At 43.8% G+C, this 16,520-nt stretch overlaps 1 protein-coding gene across 1 annotated transcript in view; it reads left to right on the top strand.

The window, feature by feature from the left end:
- Positions 1–16,520, top strand: part of SLC5A1 (solute carrier family 5 member 1) — a 132,383-nt gene that overhangs the window by 52,125 nt on the left and 63,738 nt on the right. Inside the window, exon 3 of the mRNA XM_063913053.1 lies at positions 5,586–5,690. Coding sequence (XP_063769123.1) covers positions 5,586–5,690 — 105 coding nt within the window. The remainder of the gene's footprint in view (positions 1–5,585; positions 5,691–16,520) is intronic.

The following is a 16,520-nucleotide window of genomic DNA, read 5'->3' as shown; positions in this document are numbered from 1 at the left end:
TGGGCACTATGTAAATAGATTTTGAATATTTAACTGGGTTTGCTTTGGTTTCTAGTCTCCAAAAACATGCTGTAGTGTATGCGTATGTGTGTGCTCACGTTAACTTATAGGGACTATTTATTTTAAGCTTCAGTGGGGCAGGTACTGATATGAGTAAGTATTTTCTGTATACACTATGGGCTTTCCATATGGGGGAACACACCTGTCTAGTGGCACAGCATGTCAGGGGGCCCTGCTCAACACAGAGACACCTGTGCACATCCTATTCATTTTATATAAAGCACAGCCCTTGTGGCTCATACTGCACCAAGGTCCCCAATCCAGTGTGTTGGCGACACAGTTGCAGAGGGAGAAGGGTGGCCCAGTGGGAGTGGATTTGGTGGTTGCTTTGTACGTGAGCCACAGCCTGGGACGGTAACAGTGATCTGAGATATCAGTGTCTATGGTAAGGATATAACTACTTTAATATTTGACTGTAATGTGCAGACCATCTGCTACACTGAGGTGTGAATACCCTGGAGCATGTATAGAATAAACACAGGCTTGTTGCTACTGGGTGTATCTATGTTTGCTATATAGAAGAGACTCAGGGGAGGGATATTGCCTAAACTTCATTTCATTCATTAGATATTGAGAAATTAAATTTTTCAAACTCTCCTCCCAAGACCAGATAAGACTGTGATAAAATTTCTGGTCCTTCAGTAACATTTATTTTCAGTTGTGGTCCTACAATCAGAATGTACAGTATAGTAAGCTTATATATAAAGGGAATTATGTCTAATGGCCTATGTACTGCATGAGTGATATGATGAAATGTACAGCTCTCAACCTCAAGATTAGTCATTCTTCCCGCCTATATGTTTAACTTAAACAATTTGACTTACTGTACTTTAAATCACAATTCACAGACCTGCCCTCAGTGATACTGTTACTCGTCTACCGTCAGTGATACTGTTACTTGTCTGTGTACTCTTTGCTCGCATTACTTTTTCTCCCCTTCTTTCTCCTCTCCACCTGTTGCAGAGTACTTGCTGACTTAGGGATTCCTATGCCCTGGACTTGAACCTTATGGTTAGGGACCCAGTAGATGAGGTCACCTGGCCATGGTCGGTGGGCCCATATATTTTTGGCTAAAATTATGCTAAGCACCTCAATTTTGCTCTATGTCAGTTTGAAGCAGGAAGCAGCAGCGCTGAGATGTATTACTAGTATTACCAAACTCCCCCCTCCGCAAATGGTGAATTTCCCAGTAGACAATTGAGGCATGTGCCTAGGGTCCCCACTTGTTTGGGGGCGGCATTTGGATGCTTGTGTTGGCAACATCAGCCCAAAAAGTACCAGTAACTGTAAAATATTTCCACTGTACTGTACCATTTGCCATCTTGAATGGTGTGTAAATGGGTAGGACATGCACATACTGCCCCTGTAAGCTATCCCACTTAGTAACTACTGTATGTATACATAATTAAAAATAAATAAATGTCATAGTGGCTTTTTTTTATTATTATTCTGTTAAACTGGCTATCATCAAATGAGGGCTTATAACCAATCAATATAAAAATAATAAAATTAGGCAAGGGGGGGGGGGGTGTTACTGTCGGGCCTAGGGGTGCCCTCACCCCTAAATTCACTCCTGCCCTCCGCCAATCCCTGCCAGACCTCCCACAACACAGTGCTGATGTGCTGTGTCTCACCCCCTGCCAGCTACAGTGTGCATGTGCGAGATCTTGCTACTTTCACAAGATCTCACATGCAGCCTGGAGCCGGAAACCGCCATAGCTATGGACAGCGCTGTCCCTGCTGTGGTGTATGGACAATTACACTTGCAGCTGTCAAAATCAATAGCTGTAGATGTCGGAACGGTCAGTGCCACTGACCATTTATACATTTCCCTGAATATCAGCGTGCTATCTTGTAGACAGCAGCAAGGATATAGACAGTGGAGCATAGCACCCCTGTCATACAGCGCACATCTCCTCTTTCATACATGGGGAGAGGTGCTGATACTGCGTCTCCCCAATAACGAGCCTTCATATATATACCACACAGTTTCAACTTTACCAATAACAAAAAAATTTATGAATATTTCATAGATGACAATGCGCACATACATACACACACACACAAAAGCAAGTTTCCGATAAGAAGTCGAAAAGGGGCATGGTCTCTTGGGAAAGGGGCGTGGCCATGCAACAGTACCCCCAATTCAAATTACGCCACATAGTAGTGCCTCTTACAATGCATAGTAGTGTTCCTTATTCACATTACGTCACACAGTAATACAGTATTACCCATGATACACTTTACAACACACATTAGAGCCCTTTATTAATATTAATTATGCTGAGTCACACAGTACTGCTCCTTACACATTGTGCCACACAATAGTAATGCCCCTTACACACATAACACCACACACTAGAGCAGGGGCGGATTGGGATTGAAAACCAGCATGGGAAATTTATGGAAGCAGCCCTAATAAGGGTGGGGTCTGTTGAGGGGGTGGAGTCTGTCAAGTGGGCTGGATTACTGCTCAGAAAGCCTAATTACATGCACGGATGGCGGGCATCAAAATTTTAGGGGCGTGGCATCATGGGGAAGGGGCATGGCCACATAAAAGTGCCAATTCACATTACATCACACAGTAGTGCAGCATATTGCACCAGGTAGAACCTCCTATACACACTGCACCAGGTAAAGCACATTATACATATTGCACCAGGCAGAGCACATTATATACATTGCACCAGGTAGAGCCCATCATACATTTTGCACCAGGTAAACCACCTTATACACATTGCACCAGGTAGAGCACATTATACACTTATACATATATATATAGATTACTCTGATGAAGGATTAAACATTGAAATGTTAGTACTGTGCTGGTGGTAGTGCAGTGTCTGTATTTGTATGTGTAAGTCCAGTTTGTGCCGCCACTAACAACTTGCCTATTTTATATATATATATATAATGAAAAAACACTGTGGCACTCAGAGTCGTGTAAACGTCAAAAATGTATTGTAACAGGTCACATCATAAAAGCCAATGTTTCCGGGCACTTAGCCCCTTTGTCAAGGTGTGACATACTAGTGCCAGCATTAAATCTATTTTAATTCAAACTGTAGTGCCATGCTGTATGACGGTGTTTCTACATCATCCATATTGCCATATTGGGTTATATAAAATATATATATATAGATAGAGAGATAGATATATATATATATATATATATATATACATATATATCTAAAAACCACAGCACTCGCCACCCCAGAAGCGGGGTGCAATGTCTACACTCACCACTCATAGGGTGGGGTGCATGTAGCCCATGGCCACCTATTTAAATATATACAAACAGAAAATTCAGCACTCACCATAGCAAGCTCACTTATCCTCACAGTTATATTATGTGTGATACAGTTGCCAGGTTTTAATTTTTAAGACTCTGTGATAGTGTAGGACCTGCAAGAAGGTGGGGTACCTTTGCGAGCGGTTTGCAGGCTTCCGTGCATTGGCCAATTCACTAACTAAACCCCCATCATTTATTTATTTATTGATGTTGTGAGGATAAGTGAGCTTGCTATGGTGAGTGCTGAATTTTCTGTGTGTATTGTGTGTATATATATAAATATATATATATACCCAGAATTGGCTGGTTGCCACCGCTCCTGCTTCGTCTCCTAGCTGCAGCAGCCGCGAGTCCTTTGTGCACTGCAGTGTGCTGTGATGTGGCTGGAGGGGAGGCGAATCACGTGATGTGGCTGAAGGGGAGGCGGCTGATGGCTCAGAATACTAATCATTATGGGGAGGAGGGGCTGCTGCGCATGCACAGAAGCTCAGATGGCGGCCATTTTCAAAGTGCTTATCTGAGCTTCTATGCATGCACAGAAGCTTTCAGTAAATGCTGCCGCGATCACGGCTGGCGGCCTGCATGGGGGTGGAGGGCATCCAATGAGGGGACAGCCAGACCGGCCAAATGGAATCCGGTACGGCGTCTTGGCATGCCAATCCGCCACTGCACTAGAGCCACTTATTCACATTATACTATATACAGTAGTACCCATACATATTATGCCACACAGTACTGCTACTTACACGTAATGCCCCAGTAGTAGCACCCCTTACACATTATGCCCACAGTAGTAGGGCTCCTTACACATTACACCCACAGTAGTAGCCCTCCTTTCACATTATATCCACAATAATAGCTCTTCTTACACATTATGCCCACAATAGTAGACTTACTTAAACATTATGCCTGCAGTAGTAGCGCTCCTTACATATTATATCCACAGTAGTAGCTCTCCTTACACATTATGCCCACAATAGTAGTGCTCCTTACACATTATGCCCACAATAGTAGTGCTCCTTACACATTATGTCCACGCAGTAGTAGCACTCCTTACACATTATGCCCACAGTAGTAGGGCTCCTTACACATTATACCCACAGTAGTAGCACTCCTTACACATTACACCCACAGAAGTAGCCCTCCTTTCACATTATATCCACAATAATAGCTCTCCTTCCACATTATGCCCACAATAGTAGAGTTACTTAAACATTATGCCTGCAGTAGTAGCGCTCCTTACATATTATATCCACAGTGGTAGCTCTCCTTACACATTATGCCCACAATAGTAGTGCTCCTTACACATTATGTCCACGCAGTAGTAGCACTCCTTACACATTATGCCCACAGTAGTAGTGCTCCTTACACATTATGCCCGCGATGTAGTAGGGTCCTTTAAACATGGGGGTCTGTGCACACGCAGTGTCTATAGTGTGCTTGTGCGACCCTTCACCATGCGGCCCACAAGGTGATTGACAGCGGTGACCGTCAGGTGGGGGGTGTCAACGCAGCATTTAGTGGGCGCGGTCCGGACATGCAAGCATTTTCGGACCATTTTTGGGACATCACATGCAGCCTACACAGCAGCAACTGTTAATATGTAGCTGATCGGAGCCCAGCTCCTCCTTCAGATCAGTAAGTACAGGAGTCAGTACGTGCAGGACATGGAGCAAGGGCTTTGGGTGCTGAGACAATAGAGAGGTGACCCCTTCAGGGCTAGAGCCCAGCGGCGGCTGCCTCCATTGTCTCTTATAGTTCTGCCCCTGAGTAGCAACATCTGGAATTGGCCCCAGTTCCTGACACTGTGTACTCTGCTGGTAAAATCGCACGCACTCTCTGGGGTTAGTTTCTCATGTAACTAACTTGTTACATTTGACCGGTTAGCACATCAATCACTTTTTTCTTATTAACTGATAAATCAGACTGATGGCTAAATACATCACTATTTTACTTATTTCTACTAACTGCCTGTATACAGTACTACACGTTGGCTGATACAGCTTTAGTTACACTATTGAGTCTAGATCTTTAACCAGTTATGCGTTACACCTAATTCTGTCAAGTTATTTGTGTAACTATTATATAATATAGAGACTGCACATATATGCATTACATCCAGCCAAGTAAAAGATAAGCAACACTGATTTGACAGTAAAAAAACCAACAACAATGTATGACTCCTTCTATCTCTTACTGGGAATAAACTAACTTTCAGCTTCTTCTTTTGTAGATTGGCGCATCACTTTTTGCCAGTAACATTGGAAGTGGGCACTTTGTTGGACTGGCAGGAACTGCAGCTGCTGGCGGGATTGTAATCGGAGGCTTTGAATGGAATGTAAGATCTTTCAATATTACTTTAATCCCTATTCTGACTCAATAACTAGGCTGTAAGTGTAGTGTTCTTCAGACAGTTACTCTGGGTATATGTCTACATTAACCAGTACTCACACCGAGAGAGCTTATTAGATAGTGTCAACTGAATTGCAGAGGCATGTGTGAAGAATCCAGATGAGGGTTTATTTCAAGCTGATATTCTTATAGTTATGCACAAAACAGCAGTAGGTGAAAAGATGGTGATTTACCAGAGCTGGTTAGAATCTAAAATGGCAGACACACACAGAGCTGAGGACAGGATGAGGGCAGGACTAATGACATCAGAACCTGGCTACAGGAAATCAGGAGGAACAAATTTTAACAAAATGCAAAGCTCTGCAATAAAAACATGACAACACATGAAACACATATATAGTGGGACATGACACTCCCCGTCTGAAATCTTTAGATTTCACGATAAATCAAACATTATAGTAATGTCCTTAGATGAAGTCCAGAACTAATCTTGCGACCTGTAAGACAAAAGAGAAAACCTGTAACAATAAACAACAAACAATAACAAGAAATAAGTTCAGTCGAAGTCTTGTGGCTGAAGGTCTTGAAACTTGTAATCCATAACAGTAGGAAAATGTTAGATCAAGTTCCAAGTAATAAACCCATCTTCGGATTGGGGAAGCCGCAACTTGCAAACACTTCCACCAACCCACAGTATGATCCAAATAATAAGGTATCGATGGTATATCATAACTGGAAGTTTGAGGTAGAATACTTCCCATTATGAGGTGAGTCACTCTAGTAGCCATGTCCTTCTTTATGTGATATCTTCCTTTGGAAGAAGAAGTACTAGTTCAGTGATTGGATGGAAGAAAACTTTGGCTGAGCCTCCTTTGGTCACTTTAACCTCTATCTTATGAGTCTTTCCATCGTCACTGGGAACAACCTTGGTGATAAGTCCCATTGTTCATTCATTGCGATGGACCTCTTTATCCTGTAAAAGAACAAGGTCACCAATCTGGAGGTTGGGTTTTGACATCTGCCATATGTGACGACTTTGAAGCATATGTAAATACTCTGTCTTCCAGCGATGCCAAAACACATTGGATAGGTGTTGAACCTGTTTCCACTGATGGCTGTAAATGTCCTTTGAAAAGCAGTGAGCAGTGTGGATTAGGCGAGCAGCAGCTCGTACTAAGGATGACCAACTTGAGAAGCGCTCAAAACGATGTGACTTCAGCTTCAGTTTTGTAGTCACGGTAGTGTAGAGCGTGGAGCATTTAGGCCTAATTTCTTTGTCGGACTCGGGATCAACCAGCCCATAGTTGGTATTGGTAGGAGGTAAGCAGGGATCATCATATAAGAATCTTGGAGGTGACAACCACATGTCACAAAGGTTGGGTGCTGGTGAAGGTCTTGTTCCACGATCAGCTGGATTAAGGCTAGTGGTGATGTGATGCCAGTGCTCAGGAGTGGAGAAACTTCTGATGCGTTCTACTCTGTTGCTGACGTATACATAGAATTGTTTTGTTTGGTTGTGTATATAACCAAGCACGACTTTGCTATCTGTGTAGAATGCAAATGAATCAATTGGAACATTAAGTTCATCCTTTTTAACTTCAGCAATTTCTACTGCTAGCACAGCTGCACAAAGCTCGAGTCTTGATACAGAGTGTGCAGGTTTTGGGGTTAATTTGGCTTTACCCAGGACAAATCCACAGTGTAGTTTGTTGTTGGTTTCAAAGATCCTTAGGTAGGCTACGGCTTCCATCGATGCATCTGAGAAAATGTGGATTTCTCTCCTGGTGGCAGCTGAAAGGGAGCTGGGAGTGTAACAACGTGGTATTTGGAGTTGTTCTAATATCTTCAATGACTTCTTCCACGTCTCCCATCTTTGTTGTTGCTCTATAGGTAATGGAGTGTCCCAGTCTAAGTTCACCTTGGTTAACTGTCTCAGCAACATCTTGCCATGAATGGTGACTGGAGCTACAAATCCAAGAGGATCATAGATACTGTTTATGACAGATAAAACTCCTCGTTTGGTGAAAGGTTTGTCATAGCTTGATACTTGGAATGTAAATATGTCTTGTTTAATGTCCCAGAGCAAGCCTAGGCTACGTTGTATGGGAGGAACATCAGAGCCAAGATTAAGATCTTTCAAGTTGGTGGCATGATCATCAGAAGGAAATGCTTCCATTACTTTCTGGCTGTTGGAGATAATCTTGTGGAGCCTAAGGTTTGCTACAGAAAGCATTTCTTGTGTTCTGGTGAGGAGATCGATTGCCTCTTCACTTGTGGGTAGGGATTTAAGTCCGTCATCAACATAGAAGTTCTTTTCAACAAAATTACGAGCGTCAGATCCATAGTCCTTCTCACCTTCCTGGGCTGTTCTCCTGAGTCCATAGATTGATACAGCAGGAGAAGGGCTGTTGCCAAATACATGTACCTTCATCCGGTAATCTATGACTTCATTATTGATGTTGTTGTCTTTGTGCCACAGGAACCTCAGGTAGTTCCGATTGTCTTCCCTGACTGAAGCAATGGAACATTTGCTGGATGTCAGCTACTACTGCCACAGGCTCTTCTCTAAAGCGAATTAGCACTCCTATGAGGCTGTTGTTTAGGTTTGGCCCAGTAAGGAGCAGATTGTTGAGGGAGACGTCATCATACTGAGCGCTTGAATCAAAAACCACTCTAATCTGATTTGGTTTCCGTGGATGATACACGCCAAAGGATGGAAGGTACCAGCATTCTTCTCCTTCCTTTACTGGTGGTGCAGGTTCTGTGTGATCTCTGTCAAATATGTTTTGCATGAAATCCACAATTTTTTTTTCCATCTCTGGTTTCCTCTTTAGAGTTCGTTTTAAAGAGGAAAATCTAGCAACTGCTTGCTGTAGATTGTTTGGTAGTTTAACTCTTGGAAAGCGGAAGGGTAAAGGTGCTACCCAGCTGTTGGAATCGTCTTGAGTGAAATCTTTGTCCATTATCTTGAGAAATTCTTTATCTTCTCTCGCAGATGCTAACTTGTTGTCCTCACTTGTTGAATTGAACACTGTCGATCCGAGACTGTCGTCCCAAGACAGGACCATGTTCATGTTATCTTGATGGCTATGCTGCGAATTACTGCTGCCCAGCTTCTCTTTCACCCAGTAATGATGTGGGCATGGCTGAAAACAGGTGCTGCGACCAGTAAGCAAGATGTTTGTCTTGAATGAGGAAATCTTGGTAGGCGTCTTCATCTTGTCTATACAGATATTGCCTATGATAACCCAGCCTAGATCAAGACGTTGGGCAAATGGAGCATCATTTGGTCCATTGATGTGTTGACGTACTTTATGTACCCTGAGAATGTCTCTACCGAGCAGAAGTAAGATCTTTGCATTTTTGTCAAGGGTTGGTATTTCATTGGATATAGGCCTTAGGTGAGTGTGATGAAGAGCGGCCTCTGGCGTAGGAATCTCCTCTTCGTTGGATGGTATCTCATTACATTCAACAAGTGTGGGTAAGGGTATCTCAAGATTGTCCTTGAGAGAAGCTACAACCAGTCCACTGGCTCTTCTTCCAGATTCCTCTGTAATTCCACTACGGGTACCCAAGGTGTAAGGGTAAGCATCTCCCTTTAAGTTTAACAGATCAAAGAGTTCTGATCTTGCGAGTGATTGGTTGCTCTGGTCGTCCAAGATGGTGTACACCCTTAGAGTCTTTTCTGGCTCTTCCTTGGGGTATACTTTGACTAGACATATCTTTGCACAAGACTTGTCCCGGAGATCTTCCCCACAGACTTTAGTGCATGAAGAAGATACAGTAGTAGGACTTGCTGTTTGATCTGCATTCTCCCCGCCATGCCTTGGTGCAGAGGGGAAATGTGCAGGGGGTGTAGTATTGGGTTGAGATGGGTGTAGTGCCTGCACGTGGTCCTCACAGCCGCACTCTATGCACTTAATAGCAGTTTTACAGTCCTTAGCAAAATGTTCAGTAGAAGCACAACATCTGAAACATACCCCAAAATTCTTTAGAAGTTCCTTGCGTTCCTGGAGGGGTTTCTTTCTGAAACCAATGCATTTCTTGAGGCGATGTGGCCAGTAGCGGATCTTGCCACGGGCAAGCAGGACTTTTGCCCGGGGCGCCGCCTCCCGGAGGGCGCAGGGCGCCATCCGGAGGGCGCCGCACCAGGGCAAGATCCGCTGCTGCTGTGCCCCCGCTGCCCGCTGCCCCCCGCTGCCGCTGGCCGCTGTGAAGGGAAAATAGATGCATACGCATCTAGTTTCCCTTCGTGGACAGGTCCTTTACTGTGCAGTGCACAATGAAGTTATCGCACACCGCACATCATTTCAGTCTGTACAGGGGGCGTAAATGACCACACCCCCTGTACAAAGCCACACCCCCTATTGCCGCCCCGGGCGCACAGAGCCCCAGAACCGGCCCTGGATGTGGCTTCTTATGAATGGGACACATGCGGTTGGGGTTTTCGATCTTATCACCTTGGTTGTTCTTGACAGGAGCTGATGCTGGTGTGGGAAGGATTTCAGTCTTTTTCACTGATACTGGACCTCTGTGGTTCTTGTAGTAAGAGCGTGGGCTGTCAAACTTGGGGGTAGGTGAACCAGGATGACTTGACTCACTGTAAGAGAAACTTGGGTCATTCTTGGATTCCCCAATGTTCTTGACAAACTCACAGAAGTAAGAAAAGAGGGGAAAGGAGACTCGATTTTCTCTTTTATATCTTGACCCAAGTGTAGTCCACCTTTCTTGAATACCGTATGGCAGCTTGGAAACTATTGGGTTTACCCCATGAGCTGTGTCCAGGTAACTGAGGCCAGGTAAGTCAGTGTCCATTTTGGCCAGCTGGAGTTCAAAGAGTAGGTCACTGAGCTCTTGGAATTTCTCATTGTCCTTGCCGGATATTTTTGGAAAATCCCGCAGCTGTTTGAACAGAGCATTCTCTATGGCTTCAGGACTTCCAAAGCTTTGTTCTAACCTTTCCCAAGCAGCAATGAGGCCTGCCGCAGGATTATCAATGTGGACGGATCTGAGTCTCTTGACACGTTCTGTAGACTGTGGGCCCAGCCACGTGATCAGCAGATCTAGCTCTTCGGCTGCAGTAATAGCAAGGTTATTAGTTGTGGATCTAAAGGCACATTTCCAACCTCTGTAGTTCTCAGGCTGGTCATCAAACCTAGTGAGGCTGGTCTTAATAAGTTCACGACGAACCATGAATCTTGCAAAGTCTGACATGTCTGTTTTCTCTGACTTTGGGCAAAGAATTGCTGGCTGTGTAGTGCTGTTCATATTATTTGTGGTGTTCTGGGTAAGAGACATAGGGATATAGGGCGGTGCATAGGCATTCAACCTAAGAGCTGGTTTAAAGTCTGTAGGTCTCGCTGCATGTGGAACTGTGTAGTTGCCAGGGATTTGGTGACTTACTGGCATATTGGGTTGGGACCAGGCATTTGTATATTGGGTTTGTTGAGGTGTTGGGCCTTGGTGCACTGTGGTGTGTGAAAATGGGTCAGGATGACCAAGTGATTGTGCATTGTACTGACCTTGGATGTGGCATGTTGCATAGGGACCGGAGTCTTTTTGTTCTGGAAGGATGTCCCCTGGAAGGATGTCCGCACTGTCAGGAATGTTTGCAGCAATCAGGGGTTCACTGTTTTGACTTAGGACGTAGTCTCTTGTGCGCTTAAGAGGATCCTCCACATCCACTTCACTTGAACTGATGCTGTCCCTTTCACTTCCACTGCCAGCTTGTTCCAAAACCTTTAACCATACCATTGCTGTGGCATACTCACATTGTTTCTCTAGAGTTTCCATTTCTGCTATTTCACGTGCTCCTCTAGATTCCATTTCTGCTTTTTCATGTGCTGCTCTAGATTCCATTTCTGCTCTTTCACGTGCTGCTTTAGATTCCATTTCTGCTTTTTCACGTGCTGCTCTAGATTCCATTTCTGCTCTTTCACGTGCTACTCTAGATTCCATTTCTGCTTTCCGTTGTGCAAAATCGGCTTGTATTTTAGCAGTTTCTGCTTCTGCACGTGCATTTATAAGTTGTTCGCTGAGCATGGAATATTTTGAGCTTCGTGACTTAGATGATCGTTTTGTACGCCTCGTGGACACAGAAATGCGTGATGATGTTTCCAATAATTGTGCAATTCTGGCTGCTGTCTTAGACTTAACTTCACGCAATAGACTGTCTCAATCCAAATTAAGACGATTAAAGTTTTGCAATTCTTCTAAAGAATCCTGGCTATTGAGTTTCTTCAAAATGCTTATATATTCCTTACTTGACACTTTATAAAGTTCATATACTGAACAAAGCTGTCCTAGTGTGCCCTCTAGCGGTGACACATCCCAAACAGGCTGAGAAATGGTGGACATATGACTGCAATTTTTGCCATAAATTTAGCACAGTGGAAGAAAGCTCATGTTTCCTACCTTCAAGATTCTCTTTTACCTTCCATGTAGGCTTTGCAGGGCGTTTAGACTGCAGGTTGAGATCCATAACTTCTGCTTGTTCATCTTGAATAGCCGGAACTGTATTTCCTTTAGCCATGATAGTACACAGGAAAATGGATCTGAATAAGCTAGAGTAAGTTTGTAGCTGGTTATGCTATAATGAGCTGTGCTATAGCTGCAAACACTGATGTCCTGTTACACTACAGGCAAGCTTGTTATGTATTTGTATCTGCAGAAGCTGCAATTGGCTTACTGGTAGTTTTTATCAACCATCTTTTCACTATTCTGACTCTAACTAGACTGTAAGTGTAGTGGTCTTCAGACAGTTACTCTGGGTATATGTCTACATTAACCAGTACTCACACCAAGAGACCTTATCAGATAGTGTCAACTCAATTGCAGAGGCATGTGTGAAGAATCCAGATGAGGGTTTATTTCAAGCTGATATTCTTGTAGTTATGCACAAAACAGCAGTAGGTGAAAAGATGATGATTTACCAGAGCTGGTTAGAATCTAAAATGGCAGACACGCACAGAGCTGAGGACAGGATGAGGGCAGGACTAATGACATCAGAACCTGGCTACAGGAAATCAGGAGGGACAAATTTTAACAAAATGCAAAGCTCTGCAATAAAAACATGACAACACATGAAACACATATATCGTGGGACATGACAATCCCCTATAAATTTCCTTCACTATTACATGGTAAGCCAATATTCAGAATGAGCCTCAGTGGGGAGCGGAGGCCTTGAAGGTGGAGCCAACACTGCATGGCCCGGGCTTCCCTCACTTCCAGGCTATGTACATGGTGCACCTACACCTGTATAGTTACGCTATTGTTTGCAGGGTTATCTATGTATGCAGTGTACTGTATAGCAGCGGAGTTTTCCCTTAGAGCTGCTGCATGCTGGCTGGAACAAAATTTATACAAACAAAATACATGGGGAAAAAAAGATAGGAATTAAGAAAGAAATTAGAACATTACACTTCTTGTCTCACTGCTAATGAAATCTTATCTTTAGTCATATTAATGTCTGTAAGCGGCTCTGGTACGGAGCTGACGGAAGGAATTCTATGTCTGAAATTCAAAAAGCACAAACCTCTGAAAGAGGAAACCTCTGAAAGAGACCAAAGTGAAAGGGAAGATCAATAAACCTCACTTTACAGTACAGTACATATATAGGAACTGGAGCCACGGCTGGTGCAATGTTTCTAGGGGCCCTAGGCAAAGCTACCCAGAACCACCCCTGCACACCCCCCACCCCTACACCCAACCTCCCACATACAATTTTGACCTCTTAAAATATTATTAGATTTATTTATAGAATTATTAACAACATAAATGTCGCAAAAGCATTAACACTTTTGTGATGTCATACAATACAGATTTAATTTTTGTGATTGCCATACAACAGAGCATTTTTATTTCCACCAAGGCCATTTACAGTATGTAACAATCATACAATAAATACTGAAAGCATTTTTGTAACCACCATAAGATACCGAGAACACTTTTGTAACTGAAATACAATAAATTTTGAGAGCATTTTTGTGACTGCCATACAAAACTAAAACTGAGAGCATTTTGGGGCTGCCATGCAATAAACACTGAGGGCATTTTTGTGATTGCCTACAATATTGAGAGCAGTTTTGTGACTGCCATACAATACAGAGGAAACATTTTTGCCGGACATACAATGCAGAGGATATTTTTGTGACCGCCATACAATTCCAAGAGCATTTTTTGTATCCACCATACTAGCCTGCGACTGCCATATAACCTAACTAATAAATAACCCTCCTCAAAAATCTTTAATGGATTCAGTATCATTGTAACATAATTAGCTGTTATTATCATTTACACCTTCATACCTACCAATAATTAAGTCCCACATCATCAATTCATTATATTTAATTTCATTAAGCCGCTCAATCTAATCAAAATAACGCCTTCTTAACCCCCCAATAAAAAAATTAAACAATTCATCTTCTCTATATAATATTAACCCTATCACCCTCATAATACAGCCTATATAGCTTACTTATACTTATTAACTTTTCTGAATTGTAACAATCCCATCCCCCCTCCCAGCTCCACCTCTCTTTGCTGATCCTGTCACCACCATCACCCAGCACACTGTTGCCACTTGTAGACTCAGGAAGCCCATGAGGAGGTGGAACAACTGGGAAGGTGGACATCCTCTAAACCAGGTATTCCCAAGCTTGGTCCTCGAGGCTCACTAACAGTGCAGGTTATAGTGATAACCAGGCAAGGGTGTAGCTACCAAAGGAGCAGGGAGTGCAGCTGCTATGGGGCCCAGAGCTGAGAGGGGCCCACCTTCCCTGTCACAGTTACATGTGTTATATACATTTTTTGCCATTGGGTGGTACATAGAGGTACTTACAAACTTTTGCCTTGGGACCTACAATATATCTAGGTATGCCCCTAAACCTGCTCTTTGTAATGTGGTACAAAATGATCTGGAAGGTATTAAAAATTAAAATGTGATATAATATGAACAAGGGGCACTGTAATGTGACATAATATGAACTGTATGTCATAATGTAAATTATTTGTGTATGGTATTGTATAATGGCCCTCATTCCGAGTTGTTCGCTCGCAAGCTGCTTTTAGCAGCATTGCACACGCTAAGCCGCCGCCTACTGGGAGTGAATCTTAGCTTAGCAGAATTGCGAATGAAAGATTCTCAAAATTGCGAATAGAAATTTCTTAGCAGTTTCTGAGTAGCTCGAGACTTACTCTTCCAGTGCGATCAGTTCAGTGCTTGTCGTTCCTGGTTTGACGTCACAAACACACCCAGCGTTCGCTCAGACACTCCCCCGTTTCTCCAGCCACTCCCCGCGTTTTTCCCAGAAATGGCAGCGTTTTTTCACACACTCCCATAAAACGGCCAGAAACACCCACTTCCTGTCAATCACACTACGATCACCAGAACGAAGAAAAAACCTTGTAATGCCGTGAGTAAAATACCAAACTTCTTAGCAAATTTACTTGGCGCAGCCGCAGTGCGAACATTGCGCATGCGCAGTTAGCAGAAAATCGCACCGATGCGAAGGAAAATAACGAGCGAACAATTCGGAATGAGGGCCAATGTGTACTGGCAGACATACGCTGTGACACAATGTGAACTAGGGCACTATTATGAGGCATAAAATAAACAACTGCTGCAGAGTGGTATCTCTCTAGAAGCATTGGGACAGGGGCCCCTGCAATATGTTGCTATGGGGCCCACAAAGTTCTAGCTACGCCCCTGTATCCAGGCTACAGAACATATGGTTGAATCAAAATAACTGTGGTACTAATTAAGCCACCTGTACTCAAGCATGAATTTTACTAAAACCTGGAATGTTAGTTGAGGATCGAGCTTGGGAATGCCTGCTCTGTACCGTTGATTAGTCCCCCTCTTGAATGGTGGGAGGTGCGAGACGACCCTTTGCCTCCCTGCTCCGATGCACCTATAGTCCATCATGATGGACAGGTCAGGGGGAGGATGGAAGTCTAAATGGGCAGCATAGTAGGGGGAGCAAGCAAATATGTGCTGCAGCCAAGTAAGGAGAGGAGGGGGCAAAGATTAATGACTGTCCCACAGCTACAGAAAAAGATCTTACCACACAAGTTATGGAATGCTCTTAGATGCAGTTGTCGTGGGGTTGTAATGATCCACTTGATCACAGCACATGTTGAGTGCTTTATATTTAGGGTAATGTTGAAATAATTATTTTTTACCGCTAGGGAGGCCAATCCCAGGTCGTTTTTTAAATTCCGGGACTCGGCATTGAAAAATGGTAAATCCCGGGATTGGCTAGGGAAAAAAAAATACTCACCCTCCTCAGGTCCAGCTATTGACGGTGCTATCGGCGGTGCTGTTGGTGGGCCCAGGCAGCAGGCAGCGATGCTGTCGGTGGGTCCAGGCGGCAGTCGGTGGGTCCAGCTGGCAGGGAGTCTGGGTGGCAAGCAGCACGAGTGCGCATTCTGGCCAGCGGCACAGCTTGCCCTGTGTTGCACAGCTTGACCTCTAACACCACATCAAGCTGCACAGAGTGCACAGCTGGGGACAGGGGGGGCCGGGCAGTTTCTAAGCTGTATGCTGAACCGGCTTAGACGCTGCCCGGCATTAAAAAAAAGCATTGGCCTGAATCCCAATTCAATCCTGGCCAATTTTAGGCCAAAAACCTGGGGTCCCGCCAATCCCGGGATTGGCCACCCTATTCACCGTCCACAATATTGCTTGACATTAGGCTACACCACCAAGCAACTATATTCTGAAAACCCTTGCAGAGCAAAGTTCTTACCATTGGTAATGGAAATAATTTGGAAGGTTTTGCATTGCATTGTGCTCTTGCAAAATTCTACTGTA

Source organism: Pseudophryne corroboree, chromosome 1, assembly GCF_028390025.1.
Source record: "Pseudophryne corroboree isolate aPseCor3 chromosome 1, aPseCor3.hap2, whole genome shotgun sequence".
Classification (NCBI taxonomy): Eukaryota; Metazoa; Chordata; class Amphibia; order Anura; family Myobatrachidae; genus Pseudophryne; species Pseudophryne corroboree.
This window is presented reverse-complemented; position numbering and strand designations above follow the sequence as displayed.